Source organism: Podarcis bocagei, assembly GCF_964188305.1.
Source record: "Podarcis bocagei genome assembly, chromosome: 11".
NCBI classification, from domain to species: domain Eukaryota; kingdom Metazoa; phylum Chordata; class Lepidosauria; order Squamata; family Lacertidae; genus Podarcis; species Podarcis bocagei.
Window position 1 is genome coordinate 16,598,342 of NC_138136.1, and position 27,372 is coordinate 16,625,713.

The following is a 27,372-nucleotide window of genomic DNA, read 5'->3' on the forward strand; positions in this document are numbered from 1 at the left end:
TGTTGTGCTAGCTGTAGTATCTCCTAGACTGGGCATGTCCAACTTCCAAGAGACTGTGATCTACTCCTAGTATAAAAATACTGGCAGTGATCTACCCATTGGATTGACCAAGTTGTTGAGCTTTTTTTTTGGGGGGGGGAGAACAGGATCTCACGACTGACCATGGACGCCCCATGATTGACCAGTAGTTCGCGATCGACTGCTTGGACATCCCTGTCCTAGACAGAAAGATAATCTTTCTAGTAGCACCATGTTTGGAATTTTGTGCTGTGTTGCGTGTGGAAATACACTTGAAGATGGTCTGGAAGCAACATTTAGCACAGAAAATGACAGCAGGGTTATTAACTGGGACCAAATGCATCTTGCCATTCTGAAATTTCTGTACTTTCTGTTTCAATGCCCATTTCAAGATTCTGCTTTTAACTTTTGAAGTCCTAAAAGGCTTTGGAGCATCAAGGACTACTTCTGACTAAATAGGATCCTCCTCAGAGGTAATTCTATGGGACTCTGTGTCATCTACGTTAGGCAAGGTGGAATAGGGTCTTTTCTAGACATCTGTTTTTGGAAGTTGCAGATAGGTAGCCGTGTTGGTCTGCCATAGTCAAAATAAAAAAATTCCTTCCAGTAGCACCTTAAAGACCAACTAAGTTAGTTCTTGGTATGAGCTTTCGTGTGCATGCACACTTCTGTTTTTGGAATTTAGTCATTGAGGAAACTTGTTGACTTTAGGTTTCTGGAAATATGTGTATATCCAGCTTTTCGAAAGTTATTCTGTCGTTGCTTTCTATTATGATGCAATATTACTATTAGTAGTATTTTAAATGTAAACAATTTACGGAGGTTATATAGCTTATATAGCCAGATGAGTGGGGTATAACTAATAAAATTAATAGTAATAATAATAATAAGTATATAAATACATTGAACGCATGAGCAAAAATTGCAGATTAACTTCTCTGGTTGTATAAAAACTCTGCTTTGTTGCAAACTAATACATTGTAATGGCATATAATGATAATATTGTATGATGGATTCTTATGTGAATTTCTAAATGGAAACCTTGATTTTAAATCAGTGATTGAAACTGGTTTTCTCTCTCTCTCGGTGATTGAAACTGATTCCCTTGATTGAAATGAGCGCTCATTGCATAAATTTATATTTTATTTAGGTTTATGCTCCTGTCCATTATTTGCCCAGTGTTAGTTTAAAACAGATGCCAATCATAAACCGTTATTATTTTGAATTAGATGCATCCTTTAATATAACTAATGGAAAACCAGTAGTTCTGTAAAGCCATGAATTGCTACTTAAACATATAGGAAAGCCAGTTTAAATCAGCTCCTTTTTCTTTTGCTGACTTGTTTTTCCTAATTGCTGGGCTTGGAAGAAAGCACTTTAGATTTGAATGCAGGGTTGTAAATCTATTCCTAGTGACTTGAAAGACATTTGGTTTGTAATTTTGAGTTGAAAGGCTATTCAGGAGGTGGGAGTTAGCGCTTCTCTCCTGAATCCAAACCTATATTGAGTTTTACTCAAAATAGGTTTGTCAATGGAAGAGTGAAATTGTGTGTTGTCGTGAAGCATAAAAGCTGACTTAGGAACAAAGGCTGTTCATACCATACCCATAATTCTGGTGCCTCTTGGTTGATTCCCATAACTAGACGCCTCCCATCTCATGATGAACTCCACATGGAGATGAGTTTTGGCAGTGGTCCAAGTGGCATTCAGACGGAGCGTTTGGCAAGCCTCAGAAATCAGGCATGCGGAGCTCATGTCAGCTTGCGGTATGCATATGAAGTTAGACACGTCTTACAACCTATTTTGACACGCAGCTGGCTGAGAGATGGCTTGAGAGAGAAGCCCTGTAGACAGGAAATACATGGTTCTGGGATTCCACGTTGAGCCTTCTAAATAAATGTGAGATGGATTTAATTCAGGAGTAGGTAATATGATGCGCTTCAGATGGTGTGGACTCAGAAAGATCCCTATAGCCAGCGTGGTCACTGCTCAGGAATCATAAAATTTTAGCATTGGAAGACCCATCTGGTCCAGCCCCCTGCAGTGCAGGAATCTTTAGCCCAATGTGGGGCTTGAACCCACAATTCTGAGATCAAGAGTTTCATGCTTTACCAACTGAGCTATCAGGCAGGATGGGAGCCTCTATCTCTGATATAATCTGTTGGCCACACCTGATTGGCTCCTCTTGGTTTAGTATGTGTCCTTGTATATAATCATCTCACATTTCCAGCATTTAAACAGTTTAAGCATTTAAGCATCGGTATGGCGTAGTAGTTGTTGTGCAGCGCTAGGGCTGAGGAGATCTGAATTCAAATCCTACTCACTGGGTGACCTATAGCCAGTCACTGCAGTTGTAGATAAGCAAGAGCACAACCACATATGTAATTCTGAGTTCCTACGAGGAAGGGTGTGATTAAAATAAAATAACAGGTGCCTCTAATTTTCACTAGTAGATTGACAGTAGCGGTGAATAAAGGATAACTTGAACCAAGTCTTCTGTTTCTAAGGATAATGCTTTGCAAATCATTTTACTGGGTGCATTGGGGAGGATTGCAGGCAAATTACCGGTACTGAAAATACTCATCCTGGTTTTTTACCATCTATTCCCTCTGTTTTGTTCTCCGTATGAATGGTGTTTGCTTTAAAGATTCCTGCCAACTATGTATTCCTGCCTCCTGGGAATCTTCATTGTCAGCTAGTAACATGAAGGAAATGGTCCACAGGGATGCTTAAGCCTATTCCATATGAATTCAGCTTAAAGTAATGTATATATATTTTAAAGGAGAATCTATTTATTTTGTTTTGCTTGGTAGTTTTAGAAAGCTGATATTTAAGTTGTAGAATTGGCTCTTGTTAAGCAGGAAGCAGATGGCATTGTGCCACAAAGTATAATTTTACTTAAAAAGAACTTTAAAGGTTTTGATGTTTTTCTTTTCCCTCTTATTTCCCCGATGGCTTCTTTTTATTGAAGGGTAACTTGAGGAGACCTGGTAGCAATTTTATTGCCTTCCCATGACAGCTTCAAATAATAGCATGGTCTTTGGTTGCCAGTCAATTTTATACCAGTCAGCTTGATTCTGGTTTTTATCATGTCGCAATAGACTATTAAAAAGTATATGCTAGTAGTTTTCTTGAAGAATCTGACTGTATTTTTACGCTTCTGTTAGCAACAGAAGACTAAGCTCTTAAACTGGCCTTCTTTTGTCCCTTTGATTAAAGTAAACACATGGGTTTTTAAAAGATGAGTTTCCCCCTAGGTGGTTTTCTTAGAACATCTGGTGTCACTAGCAGTTCATGGTACATTTTGCATTTGTACATCCTCATATTAGTTATTGATTTCATCTCTCTCTTTTTTAAAAGAACCCTATTCTTAGTCACTTCTTAGAAACCACTTCTGTTTTCTCCCGCTACATTACACAGCTATACAGTGGTACCTCGGGTTAAGTGCTTAATTTGTTCCAGAGGTCCGTTCTTAACCTGAAACTGTTCTTAACCTGAAGCACCACTTTAGCCAATGGGGCCTCCTGTTGCCACCGTGCCGCTGGAGCATGATTTCTGTTCTCATCCTGAAGCAAAGTTCTTAACCTGAAGCACTATTTCTGGGTTAGCGGAGTCTGTAACCTGAAGCGTATGTAACCTGAAGTGTATGTAACCTGAGGTACCACTGTATCATGAGGAGGAAATGCCATGCCTCATCCCTAAGAATTTAATAAATTTGCTTTTTCCTTAACCTCAGTTTGTAGGAAAAGTAAAACGTGCGCACACACAACCTATTTATAACCTTCTTTCAAAATATAGCTCTTTTGGATTTTATATCACCTTCTTGGCTGATTTGCACGGGTGACTCATATTTAAAGCAACAATGTTTCGACAGGAAAGTTTGGGTTTTTAAGTTTTGTCTTCTTTGTAAAATGTTGGTTGACATTCAGCTTGCCACAATACATGGATAATGCAATCAAATCCAGTAGCTTTACTGTAGTCTCTTAACAACATTACTTGTACGTCTATGAGGTTTATGTGTTCTATTTCTTTCCTTTTAAGATAAGAGAGAGAAACAAGTTGATCTCTTTGATGGAAGGAGCAAAAAGTAATCCAGGTTTGGCATCCTTCCTCTGGTGGGAGCGTTCCAAGGCTAGTCCTTCGGGACGTTTTGTTCTTTTTAAAATGCACACGCAGAAAAGCTCCCATAGAATATATTGACGACAGGCTACTCCTTGCCCTTAATTACACTTACTTGACATACACTTGGACGAGGAATGCGACTCATATTTTCGGAAAGTGTAGTATCAGCCATAGATACCTTCTAAATTACGAAGGAGAAAACTCAAATCATGGTGGTATTCTAATATAAAGCAATGGCCCGTCTTTCCAATTGAGCAGTGCTACTATCCATGCATGGAAACAGGATAGACTTGCAGTGCGGATCTGGAATAACAAGACTGTTCTTTTAAGGAGAGCAGACCATATCCAATGTATGCAGGCTTGCATGCGTCTCCCTCTTCGTAGAAATCTGCATGAAGCACCCTATTGAGCATGGTGTATGTTAAGCGGGTATACTGCTCCTGTTGTTCTCTGGCTCAGAAAGCCTCCATCTTCTTTGTGTGGTCTCCTGCCAGTCTGGTTTTTTTCAATTCAGTATTCTACTGAGACTGCTTTGTATAAACTCAGCAACGACCCTCTGTATCAGTCTTCACTAACAACCTGGAGTTCTCCAGATGTTTCGGACTACCAGCTCCCACCGACATCAGCCAGCATGAGGGGCTGTGCCCTTTCCATGTAAAGGGATTTCTTTATTCAGCAGGGCAACTCAAGCTGTCTGCCCAACATAATTGAGCTCTGTATCCCAGTGTCCCTTTAGACTGCCAGGGTTGAATTGGCCCTGAAGGCGTTTGGAACACATTTGCCTTTGGGTGACAATTGCTTCTATCTTGTGCCACCTCTGTGTCCCTTGACACAGGAACTACAGTGGTACCCTGGTTCCCAAACTTAATTCGTTCTGGAAGTCTGCTCCAAAACCAAAGCGTTCTAAAACCAAGGCATGCTTTCCCATAGAAAGTAATGCAAAATGGATTAATCCGTTCCAGACTTTAAAAAACAACCCCTAAAACGTGCACTGATGATAGTCATTGTTTGGATGGGGGGGCTTTTATCCATTTCTGCAGTCAGACAATCAATCAGTAGCTGAACTGGGTTCCACACAGTCACAAAAACGAGGTCACAAGCCACAGTCACAAAAACGAAGTCACAAGCCACAGTCACAAGTCAGTCCCATAAAACAAAGAACAAGTCACAGTCAAAAAAACAAAAAAAGCCACACAAACAAAACCACAAAAGCTCCAAATATCACCTCTGTGTTGCGTGGTTGCTCAGGACTCAATAGCCGATAGACTCAACAGGGAGCCTCTGATTTGCACTGGAAGACTCAATTTACAAAAAGAACACACTCAACAGGAAGCAGAACATGTTCAGCTTCCAAGGCAAAGTTCAAAAACCGGACCACCTACTTCCAGGTTTGTAGCGTTCTGTTTCCAAGTTGTTCATAACCTAAGCTGTTCTAAAACCAAGGTACCACTGCACTGACTACCAGTGTTAGAAACTCGGATATATAAGCTAATCACCAAAGGGCACCTTAAACCTAAGTTACAGTCGCCACAACAATATGCACCATTTTCCCTGCAGTGGGGCCTGTTGTTGTTGTCAGTTTCATGTCTATACCGCTTTATATTTTAAAGAAAAAACATTGAGGCAGTTTTACAACACATCAAAACGTCAGGTAAGACAATGCAGAACAAAACAAATTCAAGCTTCAAGGAAAATATTTCAGATCCTTCTCTAAGTGACATTTTACTTTCCCCATATTTATTTACTTAATTCATATAGTTGCCCCATAGCAGAAGGACTCTAGGAAGCCAGTGTAGTGTAGTGGTTCAGAGTGATGAACTGGGAGACCAGGGAGACCAGGGCTCACGTCTCCACTCAGTCATGAAGCTCACAGGGTGACATTGGTCCAGTCACAGCCTCTTAACCTATCCCGTAGGGTCGTGAACCATGCACTCCTTTGGAGGAAAAGGTGGGAGATAAATTCAGTAAATAAGGTCTTCTGTTTACCTGCTTGAGAAAGCTGGAGGGGCCAGCCAAATGGAGATGTCAGTCCCTACATGGTCGCCATTTGATCCATGCCAGTCTCAAAATGCGCTGGGTGCCTGGCCGATTTTGAACACTGTTGGCTACCAAGATTTCAACTTGTTGGGTCAGGCTCAGCCTAATATTCTCCACAGTCTGTGTTGTGTCTCCTCCATCTTTTATTTCTCAGTTAAAGGGATGCAGCTCATTTTTCCTGATTATATTTTGTCAAAGGAAGGTGGCACGCATTGTAAACTTTGTGGCCTGCAGTCTCAGTTCCTGAAGGCAGCGTGCTTCGTAAACCTTATAATATTCATGCTCCTCCCCTGCAAAATAGAATTTACTTGCCTCCTCCTTCCGTGCTGACTGCTTTGAAACAAGCAGCTGGGGCTAAGTACTTTGTAGAAGTCATGTGCCTGTAGCTGGCATCATGCATCATCTAGTCACAGATGGCCTGTTTGGACTGTCTGTTACTAGCAATGTCCTTTTTTTTTACCCTCTCTGGCAACATAACCTTGAGAAATGTATACTGGTCATTTCCCTTGGTTTTCTATCTCTTTATAACCCTGAATGGTAGCTGTGGAAATGGTTCTAGAATAAACCTGCATGAGTAAATACTACTCACCATGAATAAAGGATGCAGAAAGGGCCTTAAATTAATAATTTGACTGATTATTACTCTAACAGATCAAGTTATGCGAGCTTTTTATATATGCAGCATAAATGGCTGCTTTGCATTTTTATACTTTCCTTCTCCGCCTCTGCTGAAAATAATAGTTTCATAGCTGTATGCTGTTATTGCTGAGATATGACCGAGAGAACTGCATTCAGTACAGTGAAGCACATTCATTTTCATCTAGTACCCGTTTATTGCCTTGAGCACTGTAAATCTGTCAGCTCTTCACGATTCTTTCACCTCTTTCTTCATTTGCTCCAGCTTCTAGTTTGACAATGTTCCCCTGAGGCAGAATTCTAATCTGCTTCCAATTAGTTGCAAAATGTGACTGAAATTTCCACATTACTACTGCTGTTTTACTTGCACGAACACATCTAGAAACAAATTAATGCTCTTGAATATTTATTTTCTGAGCCCTTGGATTTACTTTCAGGAGGGAAATTGCCAAATGTTTTCAAGCGATGTTCGAAGGGCTATGTTTTTTTGGCTCACATTAGAATATTTACCACAGGTTTAAAGTGGAAATGCTGTTTGACTTGATAAAAAATAAAAAATAAAAATCCTATGAGTAAAATATTTTTGGCATTCTGAGGTTACTGAAAAGCTATTATGGATGGGGACATTTTATACCCCTCCCCCTTTTTTTGCTGAGCTGTCGGAAAAAACATGCATCCTCTTTGCAGAAACATCTTTGCCCCTCTTACACAACATGTATTCATATTCATTGTATGTTTTATATACAATGGTCGGAATCCAAAGCTCCATTTCCTGCTCAAGACCTGGTGCCCCCACAAAATTGCGCTTTTCTGGGTGGTATTCAATTCCGTGTGTGATAATTTGCAGCAGAAAGAGGCAACTGGGAGCCTCCTTCATACAAAATGGAAGTTTCTTAGGAATGCAAATGGATCTCAACAAATGTGTTCATTACATGTCTTTTTATGAGGCATTGGCAATTTCCCATAGTGAACCATAGTGCAAGGGAGCGGAACTATGACTTTTATTACTATGTTGATATCAAATCTGTCCACAACTTTACGGATAGTTGGTCCTGTGCTGTGTAGAATCTGAGACCTGGAGGTTCAGTGAACTGGGATTCAATATCCCTTTTCCTGTAGAATGTGCATGAAGGGGGGGAAACCATGGTGTACAGTTCCGTAAAGTTTTCCCCGTACAACTACTATAATGGCAGTAAGATGGTAGATTGCTACTGCATCTCCGTGTTTATTTCCTTATTGGCTCTTAAGGCTTACAAATGAGCCTTTAAGCAACATGGCTATTACGGAGGCGTGCCATATATATTGTAATACTGTATTCATTTTAAGTGGATACACTGTGATACAGAAAACTTGACTTCATTGCAACATAATATATATATATATATATATATATATATATATATATATATATATATATATATATATATATGCTTTCGTAGATTTTCACGGGTACAGGAATGTAGGTTTTGGTGTCTTCGGGTGTCTTCCCGTGTAAGAGTTGGGGTGTCTAGGCGACGTTTCGACGAGGTCTCACTCGTCATCTTCAGGCTGGTGCTTTCGGCTTCTTGTTACTGGAACAGAGCAGGATCTCAGTGTTTGAGTTCCTATAAATACTGTTGAGGGGGTGTGGTGCAGAGAAGAAGTTCCCAGGTTATTGTGCCTTTTCTTCTTTTGTTCCTTAATTACTTGGGGGATATCTTGAGTGATATCTTGAGTGGTATTCTGAGTACCACTTAGGTGGGTCATTAAGTGTGGATTAGTTGCTATAGCTTTCGTGTCTTGACCTTTTGAGCTAGTGAAGAGATTTTTCTGAGAAGATGGCTGTACTGCACTTAGTTGTGCTCTGGCTTGGCTTCGTGTATAGGGGCGAGCTGTGGTTTTGTGCCCTGTGCCAGCCAGATCTGTGTAGGGATTGCAGGGGGGTGCAGCATCCGGAGGTGCCACTATGGTTTGGCTACCGGATGGAGTCTGTAATTTATCTGTGGAGAGGGTCTGGGTTTGGGTCTGGTGTGGTTGATAGGTGATGGCGTTCTGTGTGCCTCTGGTCCTGGTGTCGGTTTTTGTGGGGAGGGATTCCAAATTGCTCTTTAACATGGAACATCACCACAAGAGAATAATCATGGAAGCCATCGAGATAGAGAAACACCCTCACAACATGAACAAGCGTGACGACACGTCCCGCCTGCCAGACATCTGGAAATTAGCCCTCCCCACAAAAACCGACACCAGGACCAGAGGCACACAGAACGCCATCACCTATCAACCACACCAGACCCAAACCCAGACCCTCTCCACAGATAAATTACAGACTCCATCCGGTAGCCAAACCATAGTGGCACCTCCGGATGCTGCACCCCCCTGCAATCCCTACACAGATCTGGCTGGCACAGGGCACAAAACCACAGCTCGCCCCTATACACGAAGCCAAGCCAGAGCACAACTAAGTGCAGTACAGCCATCTTCTCAGAAAAATCTCTTCACTAGCTCAAAAGGTCAAGACACGAAAGCTATAGCAACTAATCCACACTTAATGACCCACCTAAGTGGTACTCAGAATACCACTCAAGATATCACTCAAGATATCCCCCAAGTAATTAAGGAACAAAAGAAGAAAAGGCACAATAACCTGGGAACTTCTTCTCTGCACCACACCCCCTCAACAGTATTTATAGGAACTCAAACACTGAGATCCTGCTCTGTTCCAGTAACAAGAAGCCGAAAGCACCAGCCTGAAGATGACGAGTGAGACCTCGTCGAAACGTCGCCTAGACACCCCAACTCTTACACGGGAAGACACCCGAAGACACCAAAACCTACATATATATATATATATATATATATATATATATATATATATATATATATATATATAATTTCATGGGAAGTAACTATTAGTGAGATGTTTAGCAGCTTGCAAACAGTTGGCTCTGATTGGAGCGACAAGTTTGAGGGAACTGCTGGGTTCTATTTAGCATCTACCACTTAGAGATGGAAGATTGCATTTTTCCTGCATTGTATTAACACAAGTCGCTTATCTGGAGAGAAGATGCGCATTTAAGTATCCAGTGGCTAAATTTAAGGGGTGTAAATTTTTCATACAGCTCTGCGAGTTGGCAGATTGATGTCAGCAGCTGTAATAGGCTTTAAATAGGCTTGCAGAATTTCATTGAAAGTAAACGGTTGAAGTTGATATTGTTAAGTACCTGTCATTTATAAATGAGATTTCCACCTGTACGTTTCGTTATTGGAGTGTCATCAATAATTTCATTATTTATAGACAGGGGGAAAGAATTCCAAAAACAGGAAAAAACAACCTAGACTGACATGGTAGTTGGTATTGCAATACTTTCCCGCCAGAATAGACTTACATTCATGCAGTTTGTGGCTATGGAGACAATCTTAGCTTCTGGGAAAGCATTTAAGATCACATTCAAAAGCGATCTTGTGAAAACAGAAGATATATTATAAGAAACAAACGAACAGGTGTTTGTTGACTAAACTGTGCAGTGTTTTCATCAAATGTATATCACTTTTTTAAGGGAAGCTTGAGTTTGTTGCTAAGCTGTCCAGCAATGTAGAGTGTTAAGCTAAATTGAAAAGTTTTTAAGGTTCTCATTAAGTTCCTATCCAGGTTTTGAAATGCTTTGTGATTTTGTGGTAGCAAAGGCCGTGGCAGCAACCGGATATGCTGCTATTATATAGTACTAGAGTGTTCACAAATACATGAGTTAGCCAATGAAGGAATGACATTGTCAACAAAGAACATTTATATAAACAGCCAAGCTTTTTTCCAAGGAAGTAAGGGGTGAGTTCAGCTTTGAATTTAATTTCCCACAGGACCAAGGGACTTGGAGGTATTATACCGACATTGATGTATTATATTCAGTTATTTTATATTTTCTCCACAGCCCTCCTAACAAAGAGGCAAGGATAGTGCACATCACTTTTTAAAAGCCCTGTGAGGCTTTGCTAGACAGACAACCACAGTTAGTGGCTGACCCAAACAGCAGCAAGTGGAGTTTCATAGCTAACTGTAGATTTTCACCCGGGTCTTCCTGGCTCAAGGAGTTCAGCTCTGTTGGTTAAGAACAGGGGTAGGCAGGGGCTGGATGCGGCCCAATCACCTTCTTAATCCGGCCCACGGACGGTCCAGGAATCAGCGTGTTTTTACATGAATAGAATGTGTCCTTTTATTTAAAATGCATCTCTGGGTTATTTGTGGGGCATAGGAATTGGTTCATTTCCCCCTCTCCCCCCCAAAAAAATATAGTCTGGCCCACCACATGGTCTGAGGGATAGTGGACTGGCTCACAGCTGAAAAAGGTTGCTGACCCCAGGTTAAGAGCATGGTGGTTATAACGCCAAGGTTGCAGGTTTGATCCCCATATGGCTCAGCTGCATATTCCTGCAATGCAAGGATTTGGGCTAGATGATCCTTAGGGTCTCTTCCACTCTGTGATTCTAACTCTAGTAGCCTTGGCATTATGCCACACTGGAGAATGAGCTCTGGAAAGCTGGACTCCAGGAAGCAGAGGTTTTTAAGGGCAGGGAAGGGAGTGTCCGAGCCAGAATGGGAAAGGACAAGGCAGAATCGAGACACAGGAGCTTGAGGGAAGAGTAGGTAGAGCTAGGTTGTCCAGATGCAAAAGAGGACCGGTCTCCTGCACCTTTAATGGTTGTTTTGAAGAGGGAATTTCAGCAGGCAGAGCTGGCATGACAGACCTGCTGACATTCTTGCTATTGCTAAAGGTGCAGAGGTCCTCTTTTGCAACAGGCCAGCCTATGTAGGAAAGAGGGCTGGGTGGGTGTTTATTGTGAAAGTCAAAAGAGCTTAAGGAAATGATGCACAAATTTGAAAAGACAATGAAGGCATGACCAGCTAAGTTTTACTCCCAAGTAGATCCACTGAAATGAATGAACATGAATAAGTTGGGACAATTAGTTTAAATACAGTAGTACCTCGGGTTAAGTACTTAATTCGTTCCGGAGGTCGATTTCTGTTCTCATCCTGAAGCAAAGTTCTTAACCTGAAGCACTATTTCTGGGTTAGCAGAGTCTGTAACCTGTAGCGTATGTAACCTGAAGCGTATGTAACCTGAGGTACCCCTGTAGGTTTATTTTGAGTCAGACTTAGTTGACTCCCATCCCATGAAAACAGGGAGGGGGAGGGATAGAAGGGGCAACATGGTCTTTAAGCGGGTGGCGCTGTGGTCTAAACCACTGAACCTAGGGCTTGACGATCGGAAGGTCAAGGGTTCGAATCCCCACAACGGGGTGAGCTCCCGTTGCTTGGTCCCTGCTCCTGCCAACCTAGCAGTTTGAAAGCACATCAGAGTGCAAGTAGATAAATAGTTACCACTCTGGCGGGAAGATAAACTGTGTTTCCGTGCGCTGCTCTGGTTTCACCAGAAGCGGCTTAGTCATGCTGGCCACATGACCCAGAAAAACTGTCTGCAGACAAACATTGGCTCCCTCGGCCAGTAAAGCGAGATGAGTGCCACAACTCCAAAGTTGTCCATGACTGGACTTAACTGTCAGAGGCCCTTTACCTTTAAATGCGATATAGAAGCTCAAGGACTGTGTGCCTATGAGCCATGGACAATAGGGCTGACACTGGCATTATTAAAACACCTGGTTAAATCCTCCCTTTTATGATGCTTGGCAAGGTGACGCCTCGCCCATATCTTCATTGTAAACTTCCAGAGGTTGGTGATGCCCAAGATATGGGGCCAAACCTCTGCCATCAAAGTACATGATTTGAAGAGCGACTCTTCCCACAAATGGGCTGCACTGATCACCTGAAGCCTGTAGGTTAAAAAAAAAGGTAAAGGACCCCTGGATGGTTAAGTCCAGTCACAACCCCAGCTATGGGGTTGTGGAGCTCATCTCACCTTTCAGGCCGAGGGAGCCGGCGTTTATCCACAGACATCTTTCCGGGCCATGTGGCCAGCAGGACTAAACCGCTTCTGGTGCAATGGGACACCGTGATGGAAGCCAGAGCGCACGGAAATGCTGTTTACCTTCCCACCACAGTGGTACCTATTTATCTACTTGCACTGGTGTGCTTTCAAACTGCTAGGTTGGCAGGACCAGGGACTGAGCAACGGGAGCTCACCCCGCCGTGGGGATTTGAACCGCCGACCTTCCGATCGGCAAGCCCGAGAGGCTCAGAGGTTTAGACTGCAGTGCCACCCTCGTCCCCCACCTGAAGCCTCTTTATTCCCATGGGCTGGGGGACTGGGGTGAAGTATCATGGAAGAGGACATGGCTGAAGCCTGAATAGGAGTACTCCACACTGGTTTTAAAATACATACACATTCTCTTCCCCTCTCTCTCATCTAGCCAGGGGCAATTCTTGTAGAGCAATAAGCTGTATCCCTTACGGAATGTGGACTACAGCTGGGAACCGAAGAACAGCCCAACTTGTTCTTTATCCCCAAGGGAGTGCTTATATTTCTTAAATTGAGAAATGTCACATGGGAAGCTTCTTTCAAAACGGGGGGGGGGGGGTGTCGTTTCCAGAGCAGTTTGAAGGGAAAAAGCACAAACAACCCCATGCGTCTCTCCTAAAGCAGCCCTAAACAAGGTGTCGCAGATTTAGTTTTGCTAAGTGCCCTTAACCAGCTGAGCAGCAAATCAACATTATTGCTGCTTTTTTCTGCCAGGACTCCATATGAACAGCCCAGAAGCTTCATGCGCAGAGCTGAATCCATAAACCTCGTATTTTGGGCCATCGTTTTGCATGCTTTAAATTTACTTTAGAGCTGGCATAGGCAAATTTGGCCCTCCAGCTGTTTTGGGACTACAACTCCCATCATCCCTAGCTAACAGAACCAGTGGTCAGGGATGATGGGAGTTGTAGTCCCAAAACAGCTGGAGGGCCAAGTTTGCCTATGCCTGCTTTAGAGCATAGAGTACTGTGTACACAAACACACACACACACACACACACAAGCAAAACTTTCAACAGAAGCCATGCATAAAATGCTTTTGGTGATGCCTCATAGTTTTTATAAACTCTCCGCGAGCTTATTGCTTTTAAACATCACGGGCCCTAAATAATAGAAGAACCTATGAGCCTGTACATTGGATTGCAGCCAAGCAGGCGGAGAAAGGGGGGGAAGGGAGGGAGAAAATGAAAAGATGAATGGTTTAATTGTAGAGCAAATCATTTGTTTACAGATTAAGACCTATTTGGTAGCCAAATCCAATGGACAAGGAGGTGAAAGTATAGGACTCTGAGTTACAGGAAATGAATGTCTAGGTTTATATTTTGTGACCACGTGTTGTTGTTTTTTGCTTTTTTTTTTGCTTTCTTTACCCTCTCCCGAAGCAGAGTAGCCGAGGGGAGAGAGAAGTGAATTGTTTAATAGCGAGGACTGCTGAGCAAAGTGCATATTTGAGAAAGCAACAAAGGGGGGGGGGGAAGGGTAGTGTTCACATTTTTTTTAAAAAAACCAACCAGCTTTTGCTGCCTGACAGGAGCCTGACAACTTAGGGGCACCAGTTGTTGGCAAATGGAGTTTGCCTTCTTTGTTGGCTTGAATTTAAAAAGAGGGGAGAGAGAGAGAGAGAGAGAGAGAGAGAGAGAGAGAGAGAATACTGCTGTTAACCTGAACAAACATAATGCGTTCACTCAAACTTGTCTCTCTGAAATGCAATTTGGCTTGCCTGCAAAACCTTCTCCCTCTTTCCCCTTAGCTCCACCTCCCAACAAAGGAAGGAGGAAACTGCATAAATTGACTTTTGTTCCACTAGCCTAGCTAATTAGTGGCACGGAAGAGCTGTGAAGCATATACATTAAAAAAAACCCGTAAGCCAGTCCCTTTTCAACAGGACTTTATTGCTGTCAATGTTATATTTTTGGAGCAGTATTTTCAGAAATGCTCCTGGAAATAGACTTAACTTTGATTTATCAGTGAGCGAGTTCTTTATTTTATTATATTTTTTGCAAGGACATTCAACAGAGCCTTTGCCCTACAAGGAAGCTGTCCCCTTGAATTGTGAATATATATTGTGGGCTGATTGCTGGTTGGATATGTCACTTAGATAATATTGACTTGTAAATAGATAACTGCCATTTATCTCTGGGCAATTACAGCGTTCTACTGGCTTTATCTCGACAGGTGTTTGAGCACTGTCTTTGTGGGGGTTTTTCCCCATTTTTAAAGCCTCCTGATACTATAACAAATGGAAGCCATTGGAACAAATGAAATTATAGGCATCTTTTTCCCCTATTATAATCATTAAATTATATGTTGCAAAGTGTTCTCTTGCAGTGTGAAATAAATAGAGCAGTGGTTTCTTTAAAAATAGACTGGGGGGGGGGAACGACTGTCTCTGCAAATATAAAATCTCTCTTGAACCAGCCTTGAACCCAGACGTCTGCAGTTGCTTAGTTCCTTTGAACTCCCAGGAGGAGCTAGCATGTTGATTCTATTTAAGACAGCAGAGAAAAGGTGATCACACACACTAAACATCTTTAAAATATATATTTAAACTTAAATGTCAAAGCTTTATATTCCCACAGAGCTCGAGCAACAAATAGGCTTCACCACTGATTGCAAGGCCAAGGTCTTTGTTTATAATCGAATATACAGATGAGGAAGTGACTGAGGAATAATTCACTTTTTTTGTGTTGGAGTACTGTATGGCCATTGGAGATCCCACACTTATAAAATACTTCTTGCTCAAGATAGGTAAAGGGACCCCTGACTATTAGGTCCAGTCGTGACCGACTCTGGGGTTGCGGCGCTCATCTCGCTTTATTGGCCGATGGAGCCGGCGTACAGCTTCCAGGTCATGTGGCCAGCATAACTAAGCCGCTTCTGGCGAACCAGAGCAGCGCATGGAAATGCCATTTACCTTCCCGCTGGAGCGGTACCTATTTATCTACTTGCACTTTGATGTGCTTTTGAACTGCTAGGTTGGCAGGAGCAGGGACCGAGCAACGGGAGCTCATCCCATTGTGGGGATTCGAACCGCCGACCTTCTGATCGGCAAGTCCTAGGCTCTGTGGTTTAACCCACAGCGCCACCCGTGTCCCCATTGCTCAAGATAGGAGACTGCAATTGTCCTGCAATTGTAAAGCAAGTTTCAACTGATCTTTGTGGGGCTTGTTCTCATGTAAGTGAGTTTGAGCTTTTAACCTGTGAATTAGGTGATTGCAGTGTTGTGAACGGTGTGGACACAACTGTGATTGCTCTTGTGGAATGAGATTTACCTATGGTGAATCTGTGGGTCCCACCTGCCATGGCATAGCTTTTATCTTTTTTTGTAGTTGCAGAAAATAGCTTGGCTGGAAGGCAAGTACAGTCGTACCTTGGATCCCAAAGGCCTTGCGAGTCGAATGTTTTGGCTTCCGAACGCTGCAAACTCAGAAGCGAGTGTTCCGGTTTGCGAACTTTCTTTGGAATCCAAACATCCTTGACGGCTTCCGATTGGCTGTAGGAGCATCCTGCAGCCAATCGGAAGCCGCGCCTTGGTTTCCGAATGTTTTGGAAGTCAAATGCACTTCGGGAATGGATTCCGTTCGACTTCCAAGGTACCACCCCTGCATGGTGTCTTAAATCAGAAAACAAATCTGTGCACAAGGAGTGAATTGGGAGATAGGAGGAGGAGCAAGTCTCCCCTAAATAATTATTTCCGAAGCTGTTTTCATTTTTTAAAGGCTTCTTCAACTCTTGGGAGTTCATCTCAGTGCCTGCTTGTAAAAATTTCAAATCTACAATCTCCCTGTCATGAACAACCAGCATCTACAACAGTTATCTAATAGAGCGGATCGGTTACTTTGCATATTATTATTAAGAATTTAGGAATATACATTTTACTGACGACTTGTTCAAAATTATCATTTAAGTCTCAATTTGAAATGTATTTTAATATTTAAGACCTACCACTGCAATTCTAAGCACATTTACTTTTAATGAAATTTCATGGAAATCAGTGGAATTTATTTCCTTATATAACAGTATACGTTTGATATAAAATCAGTGAGAACAATTTTCAATATGTGTGAGTCCTTTGCAATGTGTGATTTCGATTGTATACATTTACATGAATTAAATATGCAAACTTATGCTTTGTGCAGATTATATTATACAGCTCCCCAGCTTCCATACTCCCTCCTGTCTTCTCCCCAGATTTACGGTGTTCCATCTGTTCTTCTCTTCCAACTGCCTGAAATAATAAAGTTTTACAACACACCACAACATCGTATGGAGCCGTGTTTAGGAAGGCACATAAGATAAGACCATGCGACACCATTATGCGGTTGGGAAAGGAGCTGTCCAGCATATTAAGCAGCCATAGTGGTTTAAGGCCCTAATTATTATTATTATTATTATTATTATTATTATTATTATTATTATTATTATTATTACCCCACCCATCTGGCTGGGTTTCACTAGCCACCCTGCGTGACTCCCAACAGAATATTAAAAACACAATAAAACATCAAACATTAAAAACTTCCCTAAACAGGGCTGCCTTGAGGTGTCTTCTAAAAGTCAGATAGTTGTTTATTTTCTTAACATCTGATGGGAGGGTGTTCCACAGGGCAGACGCCACTACCCAGAAGGCCCTCTGCCTGGTTCCCTGCAACCTCACTTCTCACAGTGAGGGAACCTCCAGAAGGCCCTCGGGAGGAGGATCTCAGTGTCTGGGCTGAACGATGGGGGTCCATACTGGGAGCCAATGTAGGTCTTTCAGGACCCAGAGGATGGCTATGGCCTCTATACATAAGTATGCCAGATGAACCTGCTGGATCAAGCCAGTGGCTTATCTAGTCTAGTATCCTGTTCTCACATGGCCAACCAAATGCTTATGGGAAGCATATGGATGCAGGTGTCACTCTGGTCTAAACCACTGAGCCTCTTGGGCTTGCCAATCAGAAGGTTGTGGTTCGAATCCCTGCAAGAGGGTGAGCTCCCATTGCTCTGTCCCAACTCTTACCAACCTAGCAGTTCAAAAGCACACCAGTGCAAGTAGATAAAGAGGTACAGCTGTGGCGGGAAGGGTAAACGGTGTTTCCAGGTGCTCTGGTTTCTGTTACCATGTCTCTTTGCATCAGAAGCGGTTTAGTCATGCTGTCCCGAAAAACTGCCTGCAGACAAACGCCTGCTCCCTTGGCTTGAATGCGAGATGAGCCCAAAGTCACCTTTGGCTGGACTTAACCATCCTGGGGTCCTTTACCTTTACCTTCTGGGAGGCATGCAAACTGGACCTAACCCAATGTTTGAAGTTGGCCAGGCGCATTTCGCACCTGACTATCAACCACTTGCGAAGAAGTAAGGTGTCTGGGCACCAGGATGACACCTGACATCTCCACCATCTGGTGGTGCATGCCTACGGATCCTTGGATCTTACCAGTTTTCACACACTAATACCCCATCCTGTAGAATTCTATCACTTATATTTTATCTGCAGCATCAGAATGGGTTTCTGGAACCAAATTGCTTTTTCACTGCAGCCTCAGCAGGAGCAGTCACCGTTAAGAAAAAGTGGTTGGAATAGGCCAATATATGTAGACTATCCCTGGATCAAGTGACTTTTCTTCTTTAAATTCTCAAAATTCTTAACCTAGCTCAAGGTTGTCATCTGAACTAGCCAAGTGTTTAACTGAGAATCAGTCACAGTCAGTCTATCATTTGAAAAATACTACAGTGGTACCTCGGGTTACAGGCACTTCAGGTTACAGATGCTTCAGGTTACGGACTCCGCTAACCCAGAAATAGTACCTCGGGTTAAGAACTTTGCTTCAGGATGAGAACAGAAATCGTGCAGCGCTGGCGCGATGGCAGCGGGAGGCCCCATTAGCTAAAGTGGTACCTCAGGTTAAGAACAGATTTGGGTTAAGAACAGACCTCCAGAACGAATTAATTTCTTACCCTGAAGTACCACTGTGGATTAGATCTGTCTTGCCCCAAAATGGTGCCTATAACCTTGGTTTAAGTAGCCATTTGGCGCCTAGCTTTTATTTCTGAGTTTCTAACACTGACTGAGTTTCTAACACAACTGCCTTCTGCTCACCTGTGATTCCCAGCATGTGTGCCTTTCTACGCTAACAACCCCAATCTGATTTTTTCTCTGACATCCCGGATGGTTTTTCAAGAGTTACATAGACCACTCATTCTGTTGGCCAGCAATAAGGTGTCACCCCTCTAGCCCTGCTCAGGTATTTGCTGTGAACACTGAAAAGTGCCACGGGGTCATGCGTGCAAGCAAGCCCTATACCCAATGTTTCTGTCTGTGCCAAAGACCTGCGAAGGGGGAATTGCAAGCGTTGGTGTGATCGGGAACTCCAATCGTGCAGGTTCCTGCTGATAATAAATATTGTGAGCCTGTGAATCTTCCCTTCCAAAGCAGGAAGGTGAGGGTGGAGCATGCAGAGATGTTTTCCCTGCCTGGTCCCACACCCTTTTTACAGAATTTGGGAATGCACCTTGTGTAAGAACAGTGCCTGGAGAGTCCTTCTGTGCCTGTGCAGTCTAGACTGGCGGCATATTCTGCAGCTCGTGAAGTAAAGAACCTTAGGGAGAGAGAGAGACAGAACCTGACCAACTGTAAACTGTAAACTCCAGTCCTCTTTCTGCATTTCCCAGTCACTCTGCAAGCACTCCTGAGAGATCAGTTGGTTTGTCTGACTGTCAGTTGGCATTTGTAGTCTCGGGGGGGAAAGATGAGGCTCTTGGAGGTAAGATTTCGAGTGCAAATATTGAATTGAGATGTCACCGTGCGCTGACAAACTTTTAATGCCATCAGTGCGATGTGTGCCGCAGAAAGGGAAATATTGTGCCCCACATCTTCTGTGGGGAGTCAAAGGGATTTGAGTTGAGGGCAAGAAGAGCAATCGGGGTTCTTGATACGAAATCCGTATAAGAAAGCTGCCTAAATTAAATGAATTTTAAGGGGCTCGTGAAGCCCAGTTTTTAATTGGGACCGTTTCTCTGCCTTTTTAGCAGCAGCCAAATTTAGCCAAATTTCCTGGCATGTAGTGAACAGGATCTGGGCTGCAGCTTCCCCGGCTAAATTTATTTATGTTGGGCTGCTGTTGAAAACGTTCTTTTCTCGTCCTTCATTTTAGGAGGCAGCTCTAGATGTTTATCATACAACTATATTAAAGATGCTCAGAGGGTTTTGAGTCATCAGGGGTTTTAGAGCCTGTGCCAATTTCTGTATTGTAAAAATCTGCAATGATAAAGGCTGGCACCAGAATTTATGTGCAGCGATGTCTGGCAGTTAAACTATTTATGACCTTTTGCCAATTCTGGCAACAGGGCATGCAGTTTTCGGCTCAAAAGGGTTGGTATAGAATTACAGTTTCTCTTTCAAACTCAAGAATGTTTTATTTTGCTTTGTTTTTAATTTATTCCCCTTTGTGTGTATTGACACAGGAAAGAGATATACAGTAGAAGTCTCAGATGAAACAAAAGACAGTCCCCCCCCCTGCTTCCCAGCTTACAGTTAACCTGCCGTTGAACTTGACAGTTTCAACTGGCACAAGCCCATCACGACATTCTAGAACTTTCCCCTCTAAATGTTTACAGAGAGAAATTATGGGAGTTAACCGGAGTGATGACTGATATCATTTTCACTCTGCAGAAGATATGCTTCGCTCCTGGTTTAAGTGGCCTTGACTGACAAGCGATTTTAGTCGAGGGAGGGAAATGAGTTTTGACGGTTTGATGCAGCAGAGAATGCATTCCTTGTCATGCTGGTTTCATATATTACTTAGTCAAAAAATTAATGCATAATTTGAAAAGACAAGGGTGTTGTTTGCTGTGCTGGGTGCGGTTTTAATCCCCAGACTCAGAATATGAACATTTTTTTGTCCGGCTTGAACTCTTTAACGAAGAATTCCTCAAGCGACAATAAAATTATATGCTGTTTTCCTCCCAAAGTCAATAACCTCCTTGTAATGCAATCTGATGAATCTTTACACAGAAGTAAGTCCTACTGTGTTCAGTTAATCTTGCTCCTTAACAAGTGTTTTTGGGTTGCCGCCTTTAAAGCATCATATGTCTTAAAAAATAAACACCCTCCCTTGCGATAAATGGAGTGAAAAATGTCACAAAACACCCTGATCTGGATTCTTTAGACTTCTGGTGTATTTAGATTTCTTCCATCCTCACCCATTTATTACTGAATCACGCCACATGGTAGTCTGTGCAATTTTGTAATAATATTTGAAAATGTCCTCCCTAATCGCCGCTCTTAAAATAAACTTTGACGTCTTTAAAATTCTCATATTAGCAGTTCTTCCTTGCTCAGATGTCAAAGACTTCAGATTTTCTTAAGATGGCTGCAGATTATGATGTATGGTTCTTCCAGCGAAACTGCTGCTGTGAATCTGAATATATAGCCATTCCACATTGGCCTTTTAGATGGCCATTAGCACCTCATAAGTACAAGCCTTTTTTATTTCCAGATAGCATTTATTCTTCACAGTTCTCCTTCTTCAAATATTTGATGGCAGTGCCATTTGCCAAGCCCTGAATAACAACAAGCATTTTATTGAAGTAGAGATTTCTGAATAAGGCAATGTTGAAGTGTCTTTCTTGCCATGAATGTCTCAGTTCTTTCCCAGAAAGGTACCTGAATATTCAGTCCTTTTTAGTCAGTCAGTTAGTTTTAGTTTTAGTCAGTTAGTTGCTCATTTTGGCATTTTTAAGGGTTCTGCACTTGCAGAAGTTTGTTTTTAATTCGAGTTTAATTTAATTTACAACTTGTGTAACTAAACAGAAAGAGAAGGGAGAATGCATGGATCTTGGATTCTTCTTTCCTATAAGCAATCCTAGAAAAGTTGACAGAAAGGACCACTATCCCCCCCAGTCAGTTTATTATTTTACAAAAGTTGGATTTCTGAAATTGGGAACTACTTAGGAAGAAAAATAACTATCTTTATGTAAATCCCATTCAGGTAAGGTCTAGCCACCCACAGTTCTGAACTGATGTTTTTAAATGTGCTTGAAATGCTTTATGAAAATGTGACACTTTCTGGGTCAGCTGTTTTGGACAGAAGAAGCCTTCACTCCAGCAGAACAGAGCCAGGGATTTGCATTTCCCTAATGCATTTGCAAAAATAAAAATCCACATCTACATTTTGTCAAATTATATTCACTTGTCCTAAGCAAGTGTGGGATAAGAAAGGTCATCTTCCGCTGCAGAGATTGCAGAAAAATTATATGATTGAGCCCAAAGAATTCCCATCAGCTGGAGAAAGCTGTCGTGATAGGAGTCTGAGCAACATTATCCGTGTTTGCTTCTCTCGCACAAGGAGGGCTCTGATTAGTCACATATATCACAGTGAAGCTGAACGATGACTTTTCAGTTCACTGACATTTTCCAGTTACGGAGGACGACAAGTGTGCACATTAGCAAGGCTGAAGATTTGGAAACTGCAGCTAGTGAAGAACTCAACATCCCAGCTCCTATGTAGGGTGGGCCACTAGGCAGTACAATACAGTGGTACCTTGGTTGTCAAACTTAATGTGTTCTGGGGGTCCGTTCGACTCCCAGAACAGGTCAAAAAACAAGGTGTGGCTTCTGATTGGCTACAGGAGCTTCTTGCACTCAGTCGGAAGCTGCGGCGGATGTTGGGCTTCCGAAAAACGTTTACAAACAGGAACACTCACTTCCAGGTTTGCGGCGTTCGGGAGCCAATTTGTTTGGGAGCCAAGCCGTTCGAGTACCAAGGTACCACTGTACTACTGGTCTTACGTGAACTACAGTGGTTGCCAGTTTACGTCCAGGCACAATTCAAGGTGGCGGTCTTTGAGTTCAGTACTGTGTGTGTGTGTGTGTGAGACAGAGAGAGAGAGAGAGAGAGAGGGAGGGAGGGAGAGGGAAGATATAAAGATATAAATCCTCTTCAGTCAAACTAGGATTATAGTGTGCATAAGATTACAGTGGTACCTCCGGTTACGAATGGGATCTGTTCCAGAGGCCCAGATGTATCCCGAAAACTTCGTAACCAGAGGTGCCCTTCTGCACACACGCACAGCGCACAGAGTGCTTCTGCACATGCGGCGAAACCCAGAAGTATACACTTCCAGGGTTGCCGTGTTCACAACCTAAGGATTACATTGTTGTTCTTTAGTCGTTTAGTTGTGTCTGACTCTTCGTGACCCCATGGACCAGAGCATGCCAGGCACCTCTGTCTTCCACTGCCTCCCGCAGTTTGGTCAAACTCATGCTGGTAGCTTCGAGAACACTGTCCAACCATCTCGTCCTCTGTCGTCCCCTTCTTCTTGAGCCCTCCATCTTGCCCAACATCAGGGTCTTTTCCAGGGAGTCTTCTCTTCTTATGAGGTGGCCAAAGTACTGGAGTCTCAGCTTCAGGATCTGTCCTTCCAGTGAGCACTCAGGGCTGATTTCCTTCAGAATGGATACGTTTGATCTTCTTGCAGTCCATGGGACTCTCAAGAGTCTCCTCCAGCACCTGAAGGTAATGTAACCCGAGGGTCCACTGTATAGCCCAAATGGTGTGGTTACCCCCTGCTCCTGATTCCCTCTGTTTGGAATGTAGGGCTAATGCCAGGCAGAACCTTTTCTATGATGGCTTTATGATATTTGTGGGGTGGATGACAGTCTAACTTTGAGAGGAGCCCTTTTTCTTTCTTTCAGTTTGAGACTGTGACACTTAGTGACTTTCCACAGTTAGTAAATAGTACCATGATTTTATTTTTCTATTTTTGTAAATGTTTTTAGAATGTCGGCATAGGCTTTTAAATAATTTTTAAATAATATTTTTGCGCGCGCACACGCACACACACACACACACACACAACCACCAAAACAGTGTATTCACACAATGGTAACTGCCTTTTAATTCTGAATAAATTTCTAGAGCTTTCAAATGACATTCTGTGGTGGAGTACTGTTCAGTAAATTACGTGGGTTTGAATAAAGACAAATACTTGCTGCATAAATGAAATAAATATGCTACAGAATGTAGTATCCAAACCTCTGGCAAGGGTGAAAAGAACGCCATGTGAAATGCTCAGCATATTTTAATGAGCATACGGTTTGGTCCCTTTTAGGTAGTTAAACACACACACACACACACACACACACACACTATTTAACCAAAGCTTTTGCCAGCTACCTTTAAGTATGGCAAAGGTATAAACAATTAAGAGCATTTGTCCTTGTCATTTTGGCAGGCTTATCACGATGGTCAAAATCCCATTAGTGGTGTGTGGCTAAAGCACTTCTATCATAATTTGGCTCATGAAATCATATTCGGGTTTAAGTCAAACAGTACAAATTCCCTGAAATTCTGTGTAGCTGAATTTGCAGTTTTTGCAAAACCAGGTTACATCGTTAAGGACCTGTGATTCTTCCCAGGGGGTCTTGAGGTGTTTTCTAAATATGGAAGACTAGAATTGCATCTGTTGTTAACTAAGCATTTGACTGTTGTTTTGGTGCCTAATGGTCTCCATTTCCAGAATGATTAGGTGGCAAAGACTCCACCACTGGGGTGCAACTGTCTCAGCTTGCTATTCACAAAGGTTCAATTCAGCCTATGTGACTCACTGCCGCTGCAGGAAGTTGCTGTGAACTATTGGGCTAATTGCAGGGTAGGTGACCTCACCTACACAGCATTGTAAGGTTACTTCATTTCTTTTCCCAGATGAAGGAAATTGAGCTGGATGGGTGACTTAACAGAAGCTTTTTGAATAGTTGGGTAACTGCTCTACTTGCAAAGTAGATGATACTGTCTTCCTCTTACTTCATAGCTGAATAAGATTGTCTTTCATGAATATGGTCTTAACAGTGAGTCCACAGGTGACTGTGGAGGCCAAGGGACACGGGTGGCGCTGTGGTCTAAGCCATGAAGCCTCTTGGGCTTGCCGATCAGAAGGTTGACAGTTCGAATCCCAGCGATGGAGTGAGCTCCCGTTGCTCTGTCCCAGCTCCTGCCAACATAGCAGTTTGAAAGCACACCAGTGCAAGTAGATAAATAGGTACTGCTATGGCAGGAAGGTAACGCCGTTTCCGTGCGCTCTGGTTTCCATCATGGTGTCCCGTTGCGCCAGAAGCGGTTTAGTCATGCTGGCCACATGACACGGAAAGCTGTCTGTGGACAAACACCGGCTCCCTTGGCCTGAAGTGAGATGAGCGCCACAACCCCAGAGTCGCCTTTGACTGGACTTAACCATCCAGGGGTCCTTTGCCTTTGCCCGTGGAGGCCAATCCTGGATCCACACATCCTTCCACAGTGGGGACATAGGTTTCTGGGCGGGAGTTGATGACAGTGAGGATTAGCCAAACGTGCCTGTAGACCACCTTTCATTATGCTGTGCAGATCTGGGTGCTGTAAATTTGTAGGATTGAGATGGTGGTGGGAACTAGAATAATTAGCCTGGGCTGTCTTCTTGATAATATTAGTTTGTCATAATTTGAATTGTGAAATTTGTCTGCTAGGTCAAGCATTATGCTTATTTGCAACATCAGGATTTACTCTGAAGACTGAATGTGCAATGTTATGTTGTCCAGGATTTTTCTGCAAACTTTTTAAGGTTTTCATGGCTGTAGCGTGTGATCAAAACATATTTCAGGGGTTCTGCTCCACGAGCGTTCCCTTCCGTTCCAACCACCAAGCTGGTGATGTAAAAGCTGTTAGCATTCAGCATTGAGAAGATGTTTGTATTAACATAAAATGGATCATGATAGTAGGATTAAGAATAGAATATGCTTTTTCATATAGAGCAGCAGTAGTGTACTAAGGCTATGCACACTTATCTTGAAATAAGCCCCATTGAACTCAGCATGACTTGCTTTTGAATAGACATGTATAGAATTGCTCTTCCAATGTGACTTTGCTTTCATGCCATGCCATAATGCAGATCCTTTTAGCCTTCAAAAGAATTCAACTTGCATTGTTTTGTTCTGCTTCAGTATACAGAACTGCAATCTTGTCATTGATGATTACTTTCATTAGCGTTTAGTGTTCATCACCTTGTACTGAAAACCTTCATAAACCAGAAATGTGGTGACATAGATAGCCTTGGAAATTGAGTTCAACAGCTGCATATGACCCCTGTAATTTGAGCCAATATATTTCATTAACATATCATTATTAGGAAGCGCTATAGAGTGGTTTTTAGCGGATTGATTATTTTGTTTAATTCCTGCACTACCCTCCTGCAAACAAGCGCACGGGAGAAATTCTTGGTGCTCGCTTATGTAATTGCTACTTAACAACCTTGGGTAGGCTAATGGAGTTCAAAATAGCCAGGACTCAGTGATCTGTGAGTGACTTCAGATAGCAAATGATGGAGCATAATTGGGGGGGGGGGGCGGCTCATTGAGAATTGCTACCTCCCAAAGTTAAGTTTCTGCTCCATGATTACACACCTAAACTAGCAACCACAGAATCTTGAACTAACATTGACTTCACCGCCCTGATAGTATAATTATTTTCTTCTGTCACTTGAGGATAAACACCCTAGCACTAAGACTGTGACTTGTTTCTTCCCAAGGAATACAAGGTAAAAAAGCAACTGTTTTCAAACGCTCAGCGAGCACAAAATTGCTTTCTAGTTGAGGTAGCTGAATTCTCAGCTTAGCAACTTCTGCCATTGCATTTCATAGCAGTATAGCGGCTGGGTTTTTAAAAATATTTATTTGCGAAAGATCTGTAAAGGACGCTTCAGGTTACAGACTCCGCTAATCCAGAAATAATACCTCAGGTTAAGAACTTTGCTTCAGGATGAGAACAGAAATCGCGTGGCGGCAGCGGGAGGCCCCATTAGCTAAAGTGGTACCTCAGGTTAAGAACAGTTTCAGGTCAAGAATGGACCTCCAGAACGAATTAAGTTCTTAACCCGAGGTACCACTGTATTTTCATTTGTGGCATGTGTGTACAAACATTGTCCAGATTTATGTGTGGAGGAGCTGAGAGTTGGTGCCCATGGTTTGGGAAGCATCTAACTTTCCCAATGCTCTTTTAAAACATGGGGTTTGGGGAGTGGCTTAATGCGTTGTTATTTTTATTTTGATTATTTTGTGGTTTTATATTTTGATTTTGTTCTGTGAACCGCCCTGAGACCTCTGGGTTTGGGGCGGTATATAAATTCAGTTAATCGTAATAATAATTAATAGCTTCCTCCACTTCTCTCTGATGGGTGTGAGCTTTCAGTTTGTGAGATATAGAAGACAAGAGACAATGGTATTGAATCACTGTCCATTGCAGCAGTCATGCTCATGCAGACTTGTAAATTCACCTTCTAATCTCCCTACTCCATGGGTAGGCAAACTGAGGCCTGTGGGCCGGATCAGGCAAAATTGCCTTCTGAATCTGGCCCACGGATGGTCCGGGAATCGCCACGTGGATCGCCAGCGCGCATGTTCTTTCCCTCTCCCTCACACAGCACCTCCGCCTCCTCCCTCCCTCCTCCTGGCTTCTTCTCGCCCTGCCTAGAGGAGGAAGGGGGCTGGGCTTGATTGGTGCCAGCAGCAGCAATGCTCGAGTGGCCGTCATTTTAAGCAGCCCCTTTCCGGAGCCCCTTTTCACGATGCTCATTGTCCCGTCGCTGCCAGCCCCTACTGCTCG

General features: G+C 42.8%; 1 protein-coding gene across 4 annotated transcripts in view; it reads left to right on the plus strand.

The window, feature by feature from the left end:
- ZNF608 (zinc finger protein 608) overlaps window positions 1-27,372 on the plus strand; it is a gene marked incomplete at its 3' end in the record, with an annotated part of 127,268 nt that overhangs the window by 18,181 nt on the left and 81,715 nt on the right. Inside the window, exon 1 of one of the 4 annotated variants that reach the window (XM_081213537.1) lies at window positions 19,329-19,506. The exons of the other annotated variants lie outside the window; for them this stretch is intronic. Coding sequence (XP_081069663.1) covers window positions 19,492-19,506 — 15 coding nt within the window. The 5' untranslated portion in view covers window positions 19,329-19,491. Of the gene's footprint in view, window positions 1-19,328; window positions 19,507-27,372 lie in introns of those variants that run through there. 4 annotated transcript variants of the gene reach the window in all.